At 39.5% G+C, this 19,650-nt stretch overlaps 1 protein-coding gene across 3 annotated transcripts in view; it reads right to left on the bottom strand.

Moving 5' to 3' along the window:
* bach2b (BTB and CNC homology 1, basic leucine zipper transcription factor 2b) overlaps positions 1-19,650 on the bottom strand; it is a 114,546-nt gene that overhangs the window by 82,037 nt on the left and 12,859 nt on the right. The window contains exon 2 of one of the 3 annotated variants that reach the window (XM_038289218.1): positions 14,752-14,887. The exons of 1 other annotated variant lie outside the window; for it this stretch is intronic. In XM_038289218.1, the coding sequence (XP_038145146.1) occupies positions 14,752-14,790 (39 nt within the window). In that variant the 5' untranslated portion in view covers positions 14,791-14,887. Of the gene's footprint in view, positions 1-4,291; positions 4,487-14,751; positions 14,888-19,650 lie in introns of those variants that run through there. One more of the 3 variants, XM_038289221.1, reaches the window with a different exon arrangement.

The following is a 19,650-nucleotide window of genomic DNA, read 5'->3' as shown; positions in this document are numbered from 1 at the left end:
TCAGGCGCTGCTCTCTGTGTCAATATTTCCAGACCCTCCGCCATCACTGAGAGCAGTCGGGGAGGGGATCGGACTATTGTGTGCTTCATTCACTTTTTCTTGCGTTCGCTGTGGATTAAAAGGAGGAGGAGAGCGTATTGCCCACCTTAATCCACCATCAAAAACACTGTGAGAGAAACGGGCCTCAATCTGCAGCACAGCAGAGCAGCTTTCTCACTCCTATTCAGCCGTGGATGTGCCCGTCACTGCCAGTGTTTATATTATTACACCCCTGAAGCAATGCAGAATCTGGCCATGGCACCATCTGCCTCAGCTTTGCTAATCATGTCAGCCAGATGGGAGAGTAGATCTCTAGGAAGCCTCTTTTTCTTTAAAAGCTGAGCTGCATAACAGAAACAACTAAATTGCATTTCAGTCAATGCCTCTGAGAACAGGCAAGACGCTGAATGTTTTGGGTTCGATTGTTGCCAGCAAGAACCCCGATAGAAAATAGCTGTGTGCAGGAAGGTAATAACACAGCCTGACAGTTTGATTGAAAATGAACCAGCAGCATTTTTCTCAGCAACATTTGTGTCTCAGCATAACCATTGCAAAGGAATGCTTCGTCCTGCATGGTTTTTGCAGCATCAGGCAATCAGTGTTTAGCTCTGCAGGACCCTTCTGACAGAGGTTAAGATTCTTTTCCTCTTTTTGCAAGTACATAAAAAACTTAGAATATGCATCATTTATAAAACTGGAGCCTAAATTTGTTGTTTGCATGAAATAAGCCATGGATTCAACATTCCAGCGCTGTGGCCTAAAATTCCTGAGAACGCAGCCTGAGGTAAACTGGCTCCAAGACAATGATGGGAGGTTGAAGGTGAGGAGAGAGGGGGGCTTTGGAGCTATTAATATATTCCAAGGAGGTTTCTATAGTGCTTCACTGCCGGCTGCCCCACATAATGGTTTCCATGGTGACTAGTGCAGGGCTGCAGTACAGAAATAAGCCAACAAAACAATGACCCCCAACTTCTACCTATTTCTATCTATTTTTACAAGATTTTTCTTTTTTTTTAGATTTAGAATCAGTATAACATGTAACGTATATAAAATGGAAAGAATAACAGCCTCTCTGAAACACACTGAAAAAAATAATGCAACTGTTTTCGGCATTTAAATGTTAAAACAACTGTGTTGAAGTAACTTAATATGATGAAGTAAATGCCCAAAGCGGTTATATATTTTTTTTTTCAGTGCACAAGACTGAACAATTCAGTCAGTGGTGGCAGATTTGGGTAGACTATATACAACTTAAAGTCGTACGGAAGCGGCTGTTCCAACCGTTGCATTTCCGAATTCTCCTGAGTGGTGCCCGACTTTACACGAGTGAATAAAGCGAATGTTATTGGTCGATTATCAAGGGGGCGGGGTTGTTATGGTGGAAGGTTTGCAAGCAAGTTTGGTTGTCGGAAGCATCTTGCTAACCAGTTCATGGAAATTCCATTGGGACCAAGTAGCACTTAGCAAAGACACTGTCAAGGAACGCTATGGACAGAGGAAACATGCAAGAGGAGGAGAGTTTAGTGTCTCCTCCGTCATCCATTTTTTATTTAGAGGAGGAAAGCGGGGATGAAGATGTTGTGGAAGAGGACGCCAGGGCGGCAGAAGCTTGGTTTGGTGTAGAAGGCTTCCAGCCGTACATGATTTAAAAGATCATTTTTAGAGACCTAACTCAATAAATTTCCTTGACAATATACTCTCCTATGACAGCCATATTTCATAATTATTTTATACTATGTTTCTCATTGTTTTTGTTTCATCTTTCACACTCTTTACTTCTTGCTTTATAATCTTTATCGGGGTTTGAGGTTGTATTATTGTTTAGACTGATATACAATGTCCTACTTGTCCACCTTATTTCAAATGTAATTAATCTTGTGACATTGTGGCCTAACTTTTTGTAGATGATACTTTCTTAAGAATCAATAAAGATAAAATAAAATAAAAAAATAGAATCGGAATCATCTTTATTCGCCATGTTTGGCACACAAACAAGTAATTTCCCTTTGGTTTCCTTCGCTTACATTAAAAAAAGAGAAAAAGCAGCAGATTTGGGGTTAAGATGGAAAAAAAATTAAAAATACCTTTGCAGCTAAGATTCTTATGGGCAAAAACTATTATTGTAGATTTTGACTGTCTTGGATTTGCATGGATCTGCTTGGTGGGCTTCGGGGGGACGTGGTGGAGATGAATGTGACCATGAGGGACGGTCGGTCGGGGTGGAAAACATCCTGGTCAGGCTGCTTGCCTATTGCAGGGCCAGCGCTCTGAGGAAACAAGTCCATATAGTCCATACAGAAAGAAGAGGAGACATCGGCCCCCACCTCCTCCAAGCTCTTTACCCTGAAGGCTTAGGAGCCTCTTTAAGCCACCTTTGGTCATTAACAAACAAAGCTTCTGCATCCTGCAAAGTTTTCTGTAAAACCGCTAAAACTTAAAATGCAGCACAGCCTTTTGCTCTCCAACTCCAACTTGTTACCAGTGGTGAATGAAATGAAACCAGCAGGGCTGCCTGTGGAAGGTGTTCTGCTCCTCTCCACTCTTTTCCTCTCCACTGTCGCTACAAGCATGCTTAGTGTGAGGGATTGCTGAAGAGTCAATGAGCAATCAACTGGTTTTCCTTAGATAGAAAACTTGGAATCAATCTGACTGTATCATCTGGTTGAACTGTAAAGTGCTGAATTGAATATAATTGAATTGAATTGCTAAGCAGAATCATCACTGGAAATCATGTGGCACGGTAGGAAGCCAGTATTTTTATGAATGTCTGATATGTCCTGATTATGGAGGACCAACCAAGGACCAGCCAAGGACCAGCCAAGGACCAGCCAAGAACCAGCCAAGGACCAACCAAGGACCAGCCAAGGTCCAACAAAGGACCAACCAATGACCAGCCAAGGAACAACCAAGGACCAGCCAAGGTCCACCAAAGGACCAGCCAAGGACCAGCCAGGGACCAGCCAAGGACCAGCCAAGGGCCAACCAAGGACCAGCCAAGGACCAACCAATGACGAGCCAAGGACCAACCAAGGACCAGCCAAGGGCCATCCAAGGACCAGCCAAGGTCCAGCCAGGGACCAACCAATGACCAGCCAAGGACCATCCAAGGTCCAGCCAGGGACCAACCAATGACCAGCCAAGCACCAGCAAGGTCCAGCCAGGGACCAGCCAAGGTCCAACCAAGGACCAACCAAGGACCAACCAATGACCAGAAAAGGACCAACCAATGACCAACAAAGGACCAACCAAGGACCAACCAGGGACCATCCAAGGACCAGCCAAGGTCCAGCCAGGGACCAACCAATGACCAGCCAAGGACCATCCAAGGTCCAGCCAGGGACCAACCAATGACCAGCCAAGGACCATCCAAGGTCCAACCAAGGACCAACCAATGACCAGAAAAGGACCAACCAATGACCAACAAAGGACCAACCAAGGACCAACCAGGGACCATCCAAGGACCATCCAAGGTCCAGCCAGGGACCAACCAATGACCAGCCAAGCACCAGCCAAGGTCCAGCCAGGGACCAGCCCAGGACCAGCCAAGGACCAGCCAAGGACCAACCAAGGACCAGCCAAGGTCCAACCAAGGACCAACCAAGGACCAACCAATGACCAGCCAAGGACCAACCAGGGACCAGCCAAGGTCCAACCAAGGACCAACCAAGGACCAACCAATGACCAGCAAAGGACCAACCAAGGACCAGCCAGGGACCAGCCAAGGTCCAACCAAGGACTAGCCAAGGTCCAGCAAAGGACCAACCAAGGATCAGCCAGGGACCAGCCAAGGTCCAACCAAGGACCAGTCAAGGACCAGCCAAGGACCAGCCAAGGACCAACCAAGGAAGGTGGGGACATTCTGAATGGCTACTACTGTACTCTCAACAGTTATCTCAGTTACCGCGCGCTGTCCACTCTTGGCACAGTTTCATAAGGGTAGTGTAAATGGGGCTTATGTGTAAGGAGATAATATGTTATTTTTTATTACAAATCTCTTCTTTTGTCATATTTTGTGCAAAAAAAAAAAAGAAAGAAAAAGAAATCAAGGCTACATTCTTAATTCTTTCCAAACCAAACCACATTACTTCTGTTTCAAATAGGCTGGATTATTCAGTAATCAAAGCTTTTTTTTGGTGAGGAAACGCATTCAGAGCATGCATGTGTGACAGGAAGCTGTTCAGCTGAGACCCAGCAGCAATAACAGCAATCCACATCATGCAGATGAAAAGTCCAAACTTTGAACCAAACTTGCCTCTTCTGGTGCTTTTTTTATTCCTCTGTGGTGACTTTGTCAACTAATAAGTCCTGCCCTGTCCGAGGTGTGACAGTGGGTTTCTGATGAACTGGCAGTCTCCACATCCCTTCCCCCACTGCCAGCCAAGGCTGTAAGTGTATTAAAATAAATCTGTGGACGCGTCCCACCCCAACATTACCTTATACAAAGCTAGCAGCAGCATGTTCTCACGTCTGCTGGCCTCTGGTTTTTAGTCTGCTCCGCGGCTCCACCCACCACCTCTACCAAGCTGGCCTGTTGCTGCCTCCACCTTCCAACCCCCACCTCTCCCGTGTTTCTGTGTACATGATCTCACATGACTCAACAATCCTCGGGCTTTGAGTAAGGGGCTGTGCTGAGTTTGCTGTCAGCAGAGCAGAAGAGGACGACTTTGTGGAAAAGACCTGGAATGCTGCCCTTAACTTGTCAGCCCTGATGGATTCTGGCTAAAAATAAAAGCAGATTGGGGCCCTGAGAAGTGAATGAATGAACTCTGGCGGTGGAGAAAAACAGGGACATAACTTCCAGGTCTTTTAATGCTCGAAAAACAAGAGTTTTTGTGCAGCTTTTCTCAAACAAAGCGAAACTATTATCAAAGCCTAGCAGGGGTGGAAATGGTGAAGGAGCAAAATCCAAGATGAGCCAACCCAGCGTGAATTCCTGCGCTACCCACTCCCCTCTGTCACCCCCACCCCGCCACATTCATAGCTGCATAAGAATCAGAGGAAAACAGTTGAGCAGAAACTGACTGAATAGGGAGAATCAGAGCCCAACCCAAACAAACTCAGCAGGATGGGAGTCTGTGGGCTTTCACTCTCTCAACTCCACAAATCACTTTCCAACCGTCTTCTCTGAATGAGAGAAAAGGAGCTACTGTCATCATTGTAACCCTGCTTATTCTGGGGCTCCACCATTGAGATAACTGAGAGAGAAAAACATGAACAGTGGAAAAAATATAAATCTAGATAAGTCATTTTATCTGACTTGCATTGGAATGCATTGGGTCTTGGAGTGAGGAGGTAAAAGAAACATTTTGCCAATGGAACGACACAATTTACACTTAAAATAAGAAAAAAACTATTGCATTGGCCTATTTCAAGCGCATATTATCTATTTATCTTATTTTAAGAGTAAAAATGCTCATTCCATTGACAAACTATCTCATTTACCTTCTCAAATTAAGGTTAAATACACTTAATGTAAGACATTTGTACTTTTTCTAGATCATTTTTCCAGTGAACATTTCTTAAACTGGAAAAAACGAGCTACAAATAAGTAAAAATGTCTTGAAATAAGTGTTTTTACCCTTAATCTGAGTAGGTAAATGAGATAGTTTACCAATGGAATTAGTATTTTTACTCTGCATGGTGCAAAGTACTACTGTTAGACAGAGGAGGCTGTTTCTGAACCTTCTGTAGGGAAGCAGTCACCTGCTTCGCTCTGTCACCACCTCAACCTCTGCAGAAAAACAGGGTTTTAAGTGACAGATTAACTGTTAGGAGGAAGGAAGATATTCTAAGAGTCATATGACCTTTTATATGGAGGACCAGGAGAGTGACAGAAAAAGAAAATTTAACTCATATATTTAGTAAATTATTTGAAAAGCTCTTTTGTTGTGACATATTTAAAGTAAATTACTAAAAAAAGAACTGTACATTTTTTTTTATTTAGGGCTGAAACAACTAATCGACAATCGATAGATCAAATACTCATCAACTAATTCAGTAATCGATTAATCGTTAACTGGAGTGTAGAGACACTGAAACATGCCTTTAGCTGACAGAGCGAACCATTTAGAGCAGGAATAATACCAAAATTGTAAATAAATATAAAAACATTTTGTATTTAAGATAAAAAAAAAACACACCCATTTCTGTCTGTCAGTATGCTCTCTGGAGTATAATCAGGCCCTATAACCCCTCATCCAACGCCGGATGCACAGTTCACCTGTGAGTGTTCCCCATAGACTGGCCGTGGCGCTGCGTACCTTTAACCTGACTCCGCCAGATGGATTTGCTCCTCATATCCATCTGGAAACCTTCCGTTGAAGTAGTTTTGGGAAGGGGCGAAAATACTGGTTATTGGTTGGTGATAGACGGGCCAAATAAACCAATCAGATCAACGAAGCATATGCGTACTAACAGCCAGGCTACTCTTGCCGAAACCAGTCGGGAGAAGAGCAAAAACATCTTTTCCTCTGAGAAAAGCCTCCAGAGCAGTGTTTTGCTCTTCTTTCAGTGAAGAAATACTCTTTAATTCCGATAAAACTTGCTGATAGCCACGCTAACGCTAGTTTCATCGGCTGAAGCCGCCATGTTCTTTAGACTGAACTGTCGCGCTTCTCGTTGCGTCACGCCTCAACCCGCCTCAAAGCCAACGCTGATTGGACGTTCGTTTGGTGAACGGCTCCAAATTTTCTTCAACGGAGAGTCTCCAGACTGATTAGCGAGTGAAATCTTGAAAGCTCGCAAGATCAGGATGGTCTCACGAGGCTAGCGTACCTTGGCTTCAGGTGCAAACCAACAGACCGTCACACAGAGCTACAAACTAGCATCCTGCACGGTGTCTGGGACAGTGTCCGAGGTGTGCCAGGCGTTGTGGACGGCACTACAGCAGAGTTTCTGCAGTTAGGTACCAAACAGGAAATAGGCATAGTGTAGAGCAGATGGAGAATTGACCAATCAGAGCCCTGCTGTCTGCGGTCACCTACAATTTTGCAGAGGTGCATCAGAGTGTCTGCAAAAGGGAGCGGGGCATAAGTCCGTTAACTGCGACAGACACGCAGACGACCTGGTTTCTGAGCATAAACCAGGTTTTACTGATGCTATATTCTAAATGAGAGTCTTATTACAAGGTGACCAACATGCATTTTCCTGCAGTGGTGATCTCCCCTGGTGAGAGTGTGGGGTAGTAACGTACGTTAATCTGGAATAGTAGAGCACACCGCCGGGAAGAGGGCTGGCTTTTACTTCACCTTACACTCTCCTGAAAGAGCGTATTGGTTTTCACAGAGACGCTCCACATCTCATTGACTTCCTTCACTCTCTGAGAGATATCAGAGTGTTCCCAAATATCCCACAGCATTGAACAAAGGAGCCAGACGTGATATGTGATCCAGGATAAAAATAGATCTGGGCTAACAGAGAAGGCTGTGTTTCATGATGTGTGCGCAGCGCTCCTCGTTTACACCTCTACAAGCTGTTGTGTCTTTCTCTGCACAGTACGGCTGCCCAGCAGAGATAAGTTCTTTTTTTTCCCACAAATGGATAGGCCTTATTTTATGTCTGCAACTTGAGAACACGGAGAGTCAAATGTTCTCACACATGTCAAAGCTGACAATACTTTGTTTTGGGGACTGAGAGAGGCTGTATGGTCTGTGAAGCATAAATGATCCGCCTGAGAAGAGAGCGGAGTTCACCTTCTTAAAGGGAAGGATGTTTCTTTAGTTTTGACTGTCACTGCTCTCAGCATTATGCTTCAAGAATCACCAAAACATTACATCATGCTGGAAAAATCCAGGAGGGGAGCTGCCAGCTTTTTCCAGCAGAGGGTAGCTGCACATCAATCAGACCTCTGTGTGAGGGGATGGGAGCCATAACTAAAGCCTTTTGTTTTCCTCTCAACTAGCCGCTTGATTCAGGGGGAAAATGATCCAAACCTGTTTAGAAGTGTGAGTTTAAATAGTTCATTTCCTGTTTTAGCTGCAAAACTTTTCATTGGGCCTGAAACAATTAATTATGATTAACCAATTATTGAAATAATCAACAAGTAATTTAGTAACTAGTAGACTTTAAAACATGTCTGTAACTGAAAGACAGGGGGGAATTTACCATTAAGCAATACTAGGCAGCTGCCTAAGGCCCCAAGTTCCTGGGGGCCCCATATAACTCTGTATACATGTATGATTAATACAACTATTCCTAATTTGTTCACATTATGTTTTTCACTAAAATGCCATCAGAAAGCTTATAATTAATCATAATAAGTGTGTCTCTGCCCCCTCCTTCAGGGTCCACCATATTGGATCAGTCCATTTGCTGCACATGTTCAGAAAGGTCCAAACAGACAGCAGCAAACCATTTGAAAACAAACCATGCAAAGAGCAGTGTTGCCAACTTAGCGCTTTAGTCGCTATATTTAGCCACTTTTCAGACCCCTCTAGAACTTTGATTTCTAAAAAGCTCCTAGTGCCAAATCTAGAGACTTTTTTCTGCTACTGGAGACTTTGGAGACAACATCTAAAAGCAGCGAACTCTGCTCTCCAGAGCGAGTAGATTGGTAACCCCGCCTCCTGCTCTCCTCTATCTTGTCTGCTGTCATGATTCATGCAGCTATTATTTCATCCAAATGAAAAATGGAGAACAGAGAAGCAGATCATGGCTTGTCTACAGTGAAAAGAAGGACTGGGTTATTTACTTTGGCCTTTTTGGAAACACAGGAAGGAGCAATCAGCTAAGTGAGCTTAGTGCTTGGAAAAAATCTTTCATTCCTTTAGAGACAGCATGAAAAGTCAGCTGAGTACAAAACATAGAGAGGAAAACAAGAAGAAAAGGGACAAGAAGAGAGGGACACAACCTAGAACAGATAATGGATGTCTATTCTATTAACATTTCTCTATCTGGATAATGGGTCTGTTTTATGTGTTGTCCTCTCAATTCAGAGGGCCCCCTGCCTGTCTTTGCCTAGGGCCCCACATTTCCAAAATAAGCCCCTGCTGACAAAGCGACCCACTTAGAGCAGTAATTAAACCAAGATTGCAAAAAATAGATAAATATTTTGCATTCAAGATTAGAAAAACACTTCTGTCTGTAAATCTGCTCTTAAACCAGGTGAAACTCTATCCAGAGTTTCACCTGGTTTAATTTAATAAAAGGTTTTCTTTAAGGAACGTTTGGCTATCTGCTTATTAATCGAAAAAATTATCAACAGATTAATCAATTTGCTAAATACTTAATAATTTCAACTCTGCTTTATAATCCTAATCATCCAATGTCATTATCATCTTGTCAAATGGACTGATCTTTCTGCATGGATGGGTAACTGCTCTTGTTCTTTGCTGCTTTTATCTGATCCTGTTGTTACACAGAAATCTCCCGTATGCTGCTGTCAGATTAAACGCCGTTCCAGCACATTTTTCACCTCATTGGCATCCATTTGCCCATTTAACATTACTCCAGCAATTCACACAGCCGACCGTGGACCGCGCTTCACAGCGTCATGAAGAGGGAGGAGCTTCTGTCTGCTTTCAACTCAGCATGGCGGTCCTGCATTTTATTATCGCTCCCTGCGTCTGATCAGGCCCTGAAACTGTTATCCCACTTTAGGGACGGATCACTGGGACAACAGGGGCAAAACAAGGAGCTCAGACAGTAGCAGAGTGGGGCAGAGGCAGCTGGCTGGGACAGCTCTGGAGCTACCGGTCATCAATGATTTAACAGTCCTTATGTTGAATTAACAAACCTTTTTAAAAAGCCACTCACAAACCCCCTAAAGAGCGTTCCTTACTTCACCCTATGTCAACAAAAATGTTTCTATCTTCTAATTTGGTTAGAAAAAATGCATCACTGTGCTGCACTCTTCTTCCCATGTTCCAGCAGGATCTAGTCCCTGATTGGCTGTCAATTCAATTCAATTCAATTCAATTCATTTTAATTCAATTCAATTCAGTTCAGTTCAGTTCAATTCAATTCAATTCAATTATTCAATTCAATTCATTTTAATTCAATTCAATTCAGTTCAATTCAATTTAGTTCAATTCAATTCAAATCAATACAGTTTATTTCTATAGCACTAATTCACAACACATATCATCTCATTGCAATTTCCAGTTCACCAGATCATCATTCAGATTGATTCAAAGTTTTGTATCTAAGGAAAACCAGTTGATTGCATCGACTCATTGACTCTTCAGCAATCCCTCAGACTAAGCATGGTTGTAGCGACAGTGGAGAGGAAAAACTCCCTTTTAACAGGAAGAAACCTCCAGCAGAACCAGGCTCAGTGTCGACAGATTAGCCCAGGGAGGTTTGCTTTGTATCCATTGTGGGTTTTGCTTCCTTCTTACTTTGCTCTGTTCTCTGTTTGCACCACTATAAACACATCCAATGTATCAGATGGCTCCCGAACCCGCCTCTACACAGAGATGTCATCATCAAATCATCTTTATAGTACAGAGAACAAAACACTGCGTTCTGATTTTCAAACATTGAGACAAGAACTTGTTTTAAACCATGAACTTCTAAATCACAGTCTGCATAGAAGAGCATGAATCTTCCCCAGATGGATCAATTCAGAGACATTCCAGAAGTATAATGGGAATCATTTCTCCCACTCTGTGTCATAAGTGCATGCAATATGCCTCGGAGTGACAGGAACAATGGTCTCTTTCACTGCCTGCACCGGGCAGGAGATGGGCTGGTGCATTATGGGAAGCAGACACGCTCTTACAGTTGAGCGCAGATACTTCAGAGGGGCCTCGCTCAAACCCAGGCAACAAGGAATAGCTCTTAAACTCTCAGACATGGGGCATGTGTAAATAATGAAACTCTGTCTGGATCACCTCTCTCTGCTTCTGCTCCTTAAACAGAAACCAATGAGCGCTGCAAAAAAAGAAATCTAAGTCCTTTTTTCTTAAAATAAGTGAATTGAGGGGGAAAGGGAGATATTTTGCAAATGGAACGAGACATTTTACATTTAAAATAAGAGAAAAACAATTTTATTGTCTCATTTTAAGTGCATATTATTTAATTATTTTATTTTAATTGTAAATATACTCATTCTATTGGCCCATCATCTTATTTATCTACTCAAATTAGGAGTAAATGCTCTTAAATTTAGATATTTTTTTACTCGTTTCTAGATCATTTTTGCAGTGTGGCATGCACTGGAAAAAAATGAAATTTAGAGAAGCCACTTGTTCTTAAAATAAGTGCATTTGTTCTTAAATTGAAGAGATAAAAGAGACATTTTGCAAATGGAACAAGACAATTTACATTAAAACAACAAAAAAAAAGCATTACATTGTCTTCTTTCAAGTTCCTTTTATCTAAATATCTTATTTTAGGAGTAAAAACCTCATTCCATTGGCAACACACTGGAAAAAATCCAAATCAGTTTTTCTTAAAATAAGTGCATTTGTTCTTGAATTGAGGAAGTAAAAGAGACATTTTGCCAATGGAACAAGATAATTTCCATTTAAAATAAGAAAACACAATTGCATAGTCTTATTTCCAGTGCATTTTATCTAATTATCTTATTTTAAGAGTTAAAATACTCATTCCATTGGCAAACTATCTCATTTACCTACTCAAATTAAGGATAAATACACTTAATTTAAGAAATGTATTACTTATTTTTAGATCGTTTTTCCAGTGCATTTATAGAGTCCAGTAAAAATGTCTTAAATTAAGTGTATTTACCCTTAATTTGAGTAGGAAAATAGAATGATTTTTAATCTTAAAATAAGATAATTAGATAACATGCACTTGAAATAAGACACTCCGATTGTGTTTTCTTATTTTAAGTGTAAATTGTCTTGTTCCATTGGCAAAATGTCTCTTTTACCTCCTCAATCCCAGAAAAAATGCACTTATTTTAAGAAAAGAATGACTTATCTAGATTTTGAATTTTTTTCCAGTGTACAATAATAAACACTAACTATTGCTCATTTATTTCCATAGGGTACGGGAAGAAAAGCAGCAGCATTGATGAAAAACATGTAGACTTTAGACGGCCCTCCTCCACAAGTTTTCCAAAACTACACATCAGCACTCTGGGGATAGCTCAAGTGGAAGGAATGCAGATAGTCCTCGTGTCATGAGAGAGAAATGTGCTTTTCCTGTGGTGACAAGCCAAAATGTCTGCTGTGAAACACCTGCTGAGTCAAAGCTGCATTCCTCCCATGTTTTAACAAAGAGAGGAGAGGGAACGGGCCTTAGCTGTCCTTCTTTATAGGATCCAGATGTGTGAAAGCACTCCCTGATGTCATGGAGTCAGCCCCGTTTATAAGCTGCAGCAGGCTGGAAAGGATTGCATTTCATTGATACTGAACTGCACCGAATATAAATAAAGTAGAACTTCCAGATCCAGCAAACTAGATCCGTTTCAACAATGATCCAACACAATTTGGAGCTTAGTCCCCCACAGCTTCACTCTCATGCAAGCATAAACCAAACCTCCTGCTCATTTAGAAAATAAAGATTGTTAAATTATGTTTTAACTCAATGAAAAAAACTCTAACTAAAAAAAACGTATTTATATTAAGTGTATTTAGCCTTAATTTGAGCAGATAAATACGATTATTTTCCAATAGAATGAGTTTTTTTCACTTTTAAAATAAGAAAATTCTATAATATACACTTGAAATAACAGACTGCATTTCCCCCCCTATTTTAAGTGCAAATTGTCTTGTTCCATTGGCAAAATGTCTCTTTTACCTCCTCAATCCAAGAACAAATGCACTTATTTTAAGAAAAAATGTCTTATCTAGATTTAGATTTAGATTTGATTTTCATGTGATGATTGCTACAGTATAGGATTCCATGCATCAGGCTACATGTTGCAGGACAAATAGTCTCCTTATCATCTTGATTTCTCTATAGTCACTGAATCCACATCAGTTATTTGCTTCTAAGTCATCCATACACTGCAAAAACAATGTATAAATAAGTCAACATTTCTTAAAATAGGTATATCTAGCCTTAATCTGAGCAGGTAAATAAGATGATCTGCCAATGGACTGAGAGTTTCTCTTAAGATAATTAGATAAAATGAGACAATGCAATTATTTCTACTTCATTTGAATGTAAATTGCCTTGTTTCATTGGCAAAGTGTCTCAATTACCTCCTTAATTCAAGAACAAATGCACTTATTTCTAGAAAAAATAGATTTGGTAAATGAGATGACCATTTTTACTTCTAAAATTAGATAACGCAATTGTTTTTTCTTATTTTAAGTGTAAATTGTCTTGTTCCAATGGCAAAGTATCTCTTTTATCTCCTTAATTCAAGACCAAATGCAGTTATTTTAAGAAAAAATGACTCATCTAGATTTGGATTTTTTCAGTGCAGCCATGTAATGTATTGCTAATGGCTTCAGGTTAGGGCTGCAACTAATGGTTGGTTTTCAAATCAATTAATCTGTTGATTATTTTTTAAATAATGGATGAATAATCGAATAGGTTCCTTAAAGAAGACTTTTTACAAAATTAAAGGTGGTGGAAATAAAACTTTTCCACATGAGGAGTTCAGGATACAGCAGATTAACAGAAGAAAACTTTTTCTTCATCTTAAAGATCTTAAAGGTTCATTTTCATCTTCATTTTCTTTTTACAATTTTGGTATAATTACTATCTCTCTGTCAGCTAAAGGCATGAAGGCAGAGTATCAATACTCCGGTTAACGATTAATCGATTATTAAATTAGTTGAGGATTATTTCAATAACGAATTAGTCCGATTCATTGTTTCAGCCCTATTTCAGATTATAACCCAACGTTTCTGTCTGATCCATTTTGTCTTTCTTTTTCAGATATTAGATGATGAAATTGATGATAAATAAGAAGCCAGCAGTGAGCTGGTGACACCAGCTGCTCCACGTGGTCTGAGCTCCCTGAGACCTGGTCCTACCACAGCTCCTCTACCTTCAGCGTCCCACAAACCAGGGCCTGGACATGCGTGGCATCACCGCAGACACAGGATGGGCTTTCAGCTGAAAACTATGAAGCTAAACCTAGAACTGATGGAGTCCTCAGAACACGTGAAAGCTCCATAGAAGATTACTTAACGGTTCTACTTTCTCTTTTAAAGCCTTAAGATCTGCGTTGATGCTTCTTCTAGCAGAAAGGGTTTAATGAAAGGTTGAGGCCATTTGCTGATGCTCCACAGACGTCAATCCAGAGAGTAAATACGAGACGTGTTCAAACATCTCCACCGACAGCAGAGAAAGCTGGGGGATGAATGATGTTTAAAAATTAACTCTAATAGAGGCGCTGCTAGCACCTGCAAAGGAAGTCAGACAAGGAAGCTTTATTTCCTTTGCAACAGTTAGTTATAAATGGAAACCCAAACAGAGCCAAGTCTGCATTCGTTTGGAGCAAACTAGTTTTGTTAACGACATGGAGAAGATACTAGCTCTTCGTTCAGCCGCTTCACCTGATATGATGCAAATAGTTAGTCTGTGTGTTTTAAAATGAATCAGTTTAAATGTAAATATCTTTATTGTTGCTGGATTAAAGATCTAGTGAACAATAAAGAAGCTGGGAGGCTTAGAGAGCCGCAGTCGCAGAGTTTTTGTTTGTGTTTTGTCAGCATGACAAATGTTTGCCTCGCCTTCACGCAGCCTAACCACAACAGGAAAAAACAGCCTTCCTGCCAAACAATCAGGTTCTGACATGTAAAAACAAATCTTATAAACCATAAAAAAGGTCTTTCTTTTACTTACAGAGTTGTCCTTCATCTTCGGGGGCTGATTAGTGATCATTTATCCACGAGCAGCGTGAGGACACATCACTATCAGTCAGAAAGATGCGAGGAGGGACGGATGATTGGCAGCTCGGCGAGGCGTGGGGAGGGCGTCCCTGCAGCATGAAGACAGACCCTCCTATCATCCTCAGTTACTCATCCCTTCTCATGTGAAAGCTACATGTGCACCGTGCTCGAGTCAGACATTTTACCAAAACTTCTCATCACATCGGAGAACTCATAAAGACACAGCGTGTTCGTATGGAGGGATGGTTTCTCTACTTTAGATGGAAAAGCTACAAAATCAGAAACAGTGGAGCACAACCTGAACATGGCTTAAAGTTAACAGCTACAGAATAAATAACAGTATTTTCTTTTAGGAAACACAAACAAACTAAAATAAGGCTAAACAGCAGGTTCTTCCAGGTTCAGATGCTAACGGAAAACTATGGTATGCAGAAAATAATCCTTTCAGATTCTGTTTTTCTAAAGCTTACCTGATGTTTATTCTTCATTTCTGTTTTATTTAATGTATTTCTTAATAAATATATAATGTGTTCCTTCTCATAATATTTGTTTTTTTCAGGCCAATCTAAGCCCTTTATCAGATCGATCGATCTATCTATCTATATATATCTATATTTATTCCATTTATATATCTCTATATATATAAATATATATAGAGATATATAAATGGAGAGAGAGGGATGATATTGGATCTACATCTGGACAAAAATATTATTATTATTATCAATATACCTATCTATATCTGCATATATACCTACATACATATGTAATATATATATATATATATATATATATATATATATATATATATATATATATATATATATATAGGCAAGGCAAATTTATTTGTATAGCACAATTTAGTACAAAGACAATGCAAAGAGCTTTACATGATTAAATTATAGGAAAATAAAACAGAATCAAAGCAAGTAGGAAAAAAAATGCAGAAACAAAAAAGGAACATTAAAAACAGTTGGACTAATGATTTTTCAGTTGAACAATCGAAGGCAATCCTAAACAAATGCTTTTTTAGTCTTGATTATATCTATCTATCTATCTATCTATCTATCTATCTATCTCTCTATCTATCTATCTATCTATCTATCTATCTATCTATCTATCTATCTATCTATCTATCATCTATCTATCTATCTATCTATCTATCTATCTATCTATCTATCTATCTATCTATCTATCTATCTATCTATCTATCTATCTATCTATATATCTATCTATCTATCTATCTATCTATCTATCTATCTATCTATCTATCTATCTATCTATCTATCTATCTATCTATCTATCTATCTATCTATCTATCTATCTAGATTTTGAAATCTTGAAATTTAATACAAACAACAATAGAAAAAATGAAAAAAGATTTATCCAAGTATCTAGCAGGGGATGAAATATTTATGAACCTTAAAATGAAACTTTTTTTCCACCTGAAATCTTCTACTTTATCACCAAACACTGGTAAAACATTTTACAACTTTTAATTTGCATACAAAATAATTGATAACAAAAATTGTTTAATTAGAAACAAAAATAGTTTTGAACTGTTTATTCTACATAATGTTTCTTTTCATTAATGCATTATTTTTGTCTCATCCCTCCTGAAGCCAGTTGCTGTTAATCATGGATTCCTCTCTAGCTGATTCCCTCCCTGTTACGCTGCGTCTGTGAACCGTTTGGGAATAAAACCCAGAGTAGGGAAGTCTCTCACAGTCAGCAGGTGCAGATAAGCCCATCTGATTTCAAACTGCCTGAATGCAAACAACCAACCATCAAGTTTGGGGTCAAACCACCGCTTATCATTTTCAATTTCAGATCAAATATGAGGAGTTAAAGTCAGAGGCAGGGAGCAGCCAGCTGGAGGACAGGTGTCCATGCAGCGCTGCTCTGACGTGGAACTCGTGACTCAGTATCAACAGAGGGACCTTAGATAGCCTGACCTTTCTCTGCCTGTCTGTAATGTCAGACCTCAGACAACTGGCAGCACGCGGTAGCATGTGACCGCTGCAGGTGGACAGGAAGAGGGTATGTTCACCCTGCAGACCAGAGGACAGAGAGAGCACGGGGGGCGGGCAGAGGCTGAAAGAGGGGGACAGAAGGGGCACTGCTCCAACTGAACAAGCCTAGCTTAGAGTTAGGCTTTTTCTTTTACTTTTCTTTCTTTTTTCCATCCATCCATCCATCCATCCATCCATCCATCCATCCATCCATCCATCCATCCATCCATCCATCCATCCATCCACTTTTAGTTCCACTGCTACAATAGAAAAACATTGATAAACACCGAAAGCATAAGAGATTAAAGTTAATCAATATTTAATACCTTTAGGTTTTCTGAATTTAGAAAAAAAATATTTCAAACATTTTAAGAACAAATATGTCATGTAGAATGAGGGAGACTGAGTGAGCTGAAAGAGCGTTGGCCCATCTAAGAAACTAAATCACATAGAGTTCAAATACATTAAACTACTTTTAAAAGTCTTGAGCCAACTCCATCACACTGGAGGTTTCTTCCTGTTCAAAGGGAGTTTTTCCTCTCCACTGTCGCTAAAAGCATGCTTAGTATGAGGGATTGCTGAAGAGTCGATGCAATCAACTAGTTTTCCTTAGATAGAAAACTTTGAATCAATCAGACTGGGTGATCTGGTGAACTGGAAAGTGTCTATAGATCACATGATGTGAATTGGTGCTATACTGTAGAAATAAACTGAAAACTGAATTCCGTTCCCTTCAGACAGCTGTTTACTGATGTACTGGGAAACAAACCTCCTCTAAATAACCTGGAAATGAGAAAGGAATCCCTGATTTATTTCTCATGTATTGAATAGCTAAGTAAATATCAAGCACATAGTTTTAAAGTTGATGCTATAAATTGTAGACTCCTCCTGATGTGGATTGATTTCCCCTGCTTAGTGTTTAGTGCTGAGGCAGAACGCAGGGTGAGGAAAGGCAGGTCTCCTGCAGCACGGCTGGTAAAAAGCCACAGCCAGCAAATCCTGCTGATCTCGTTGAGAGCTTACGGCTTTACAGAGCTGCGAGGGGCTCGGTGCAGGAAGTGGGCTCATTACAGCTCCTCCACGCCCACAGCCTCCTCATTCCCTCCCACCACTAAGCCAACCCAACCCCCCCACACCCTCCACACCCCAACCACCTGCGCTAGTCTCATAGGATGCCCCCCCCGACCTCTCTTCTTCTCTTGTACAGCTGCGCTTCTTCACCAAACCGCACTCTCAACGTGCTTTGTTGTTTTACACACCACTGCGTCAACAACAGCACTGATGAGCGGCTTGTTTTGTTACGCTGCCGCATGCAACTCAGGCCCTCACATTTAGTTTGTTACAATACGTGTTGCAATGTCTAAACGTCCATATTTCTGTATTCAACGCCATAATGTTAGATTTTTATCTTAAACCAACTCTTTATTTAGCCGTACAGATATTGGTTCACTACAAATGTTCAGCTATGATTGTGAAACAGAAACGCACGATTCCCACATGGAAAGTTGGCGTTTCCTCACCAATCCTGACCTATAAATCCAACATGGCTGCCTCGTGCATAAAGAAGGGTTTTAAACTTTACAAATGCGGCTCTGCTCTCAGCTTATTGCTGTTCTCTATGCTCCTACAGTGTTGTTATCACGTTTTAAAGCTGATAACAGTTGCCTTGGTAACAGAGCCAAAAAGCTTGGATTAGAGCTGCGACCTCCTGGAGCTGAAAGCATCACTTCAGGTGGTTCAGGCATTTCATCCCATGTCCGGCTTTGAAAATTCCCCTGGAATATGAAGAAACCTTCAGTCAGGAGGATCTAACAGAGGCTCCCAACATGGGAATCATGATGTGACTAAATATCTCATTAAATACACAAATGTCAATAAATACATTCACCAGTAAAACAAATAGATCTCACATTTATTTATTTAACTAAAACATGATTTACATAAAACATATCGCATTTAATATAAAAAAATTAACAACTAAATAATTAAAGTTTCCCACCCCCCTCAAAACATAAATAAAGATATTTTTAAATGTCTTGAATAACAAAATATTATTCATAAATACTATTTTTAAAGGTAATAACCTTGTAATAACAATGTAATAACCTTACATTTTATATACATACATATATGTATGTGTATATCTAATTATATATATATGTATTTAGATATAAATACATATATATGGTATATATGTGTATATATATCTATATATATATATATATAGATATATATACACAAATATATTTGTATAAGGGCTGCAACTAACGATTTTTTAGAAATCAATTAATTATTATTTTGATTCGATATTTCGATAAATCTATATTCTTTTATATCGATGTTTTTAATTGATTAATAGTCAGATAGACTAAATGTTCTCTAAAGAAGACTTTTTTAATTAAATTAAACCAGGTTAAACAAAACATTTGACACTTTATGAGTTCTGGATAGTGAATATTGACAGGCGAAAATATTTTTTTAACCTTAAATGCAAAATGTTTATATATTTTTGTACAATTTTGCTCTGAGTGGTTCGCTCTCTCAGCTGTAGGCATGTTTTAGAGTCTCTATGCTCCAGTTAATGATGAATCATTGCTAAATTAGTTCATGATAGTTCATGATAAATTCAATAATCGATTAATAATAAAATTAATAATGATTAATAATCGATTAATCATGAGTAATATTATTAATTGTTTCAGCCCTTATATATATATATATATATATATATATATATATATATATATATATATATATATATATATATATATATATATGTGTGTGTGTGTGTGTGTGTGTGTACAGTCTATTGTCTTTGCTGTGATATGATGTTTTAAAGA

Source organism: Cyprinodon tularosa, unplaced genomic scaffold (genome assembly GCF_016077235.1).
Source record: "Cyprinodon tularosa strain WSP-4 unplaced genomic scaffold, ASM1607723v1 ctg266, whole genome shotgun sequence".
Classification (NCBI taxonomy): Eukaryota; Metazoa; Chordata; class Actinopteri; order Cyprinodontiformes; family Cyprinodontidae; genus Cyprinodon; species Cyprinodon tularosa.
The sequence above is the reverse complement of the archived record's forward strand: the minus strand, read 5'-3'. Positions and strand labels throughout refer to the sequence as shown.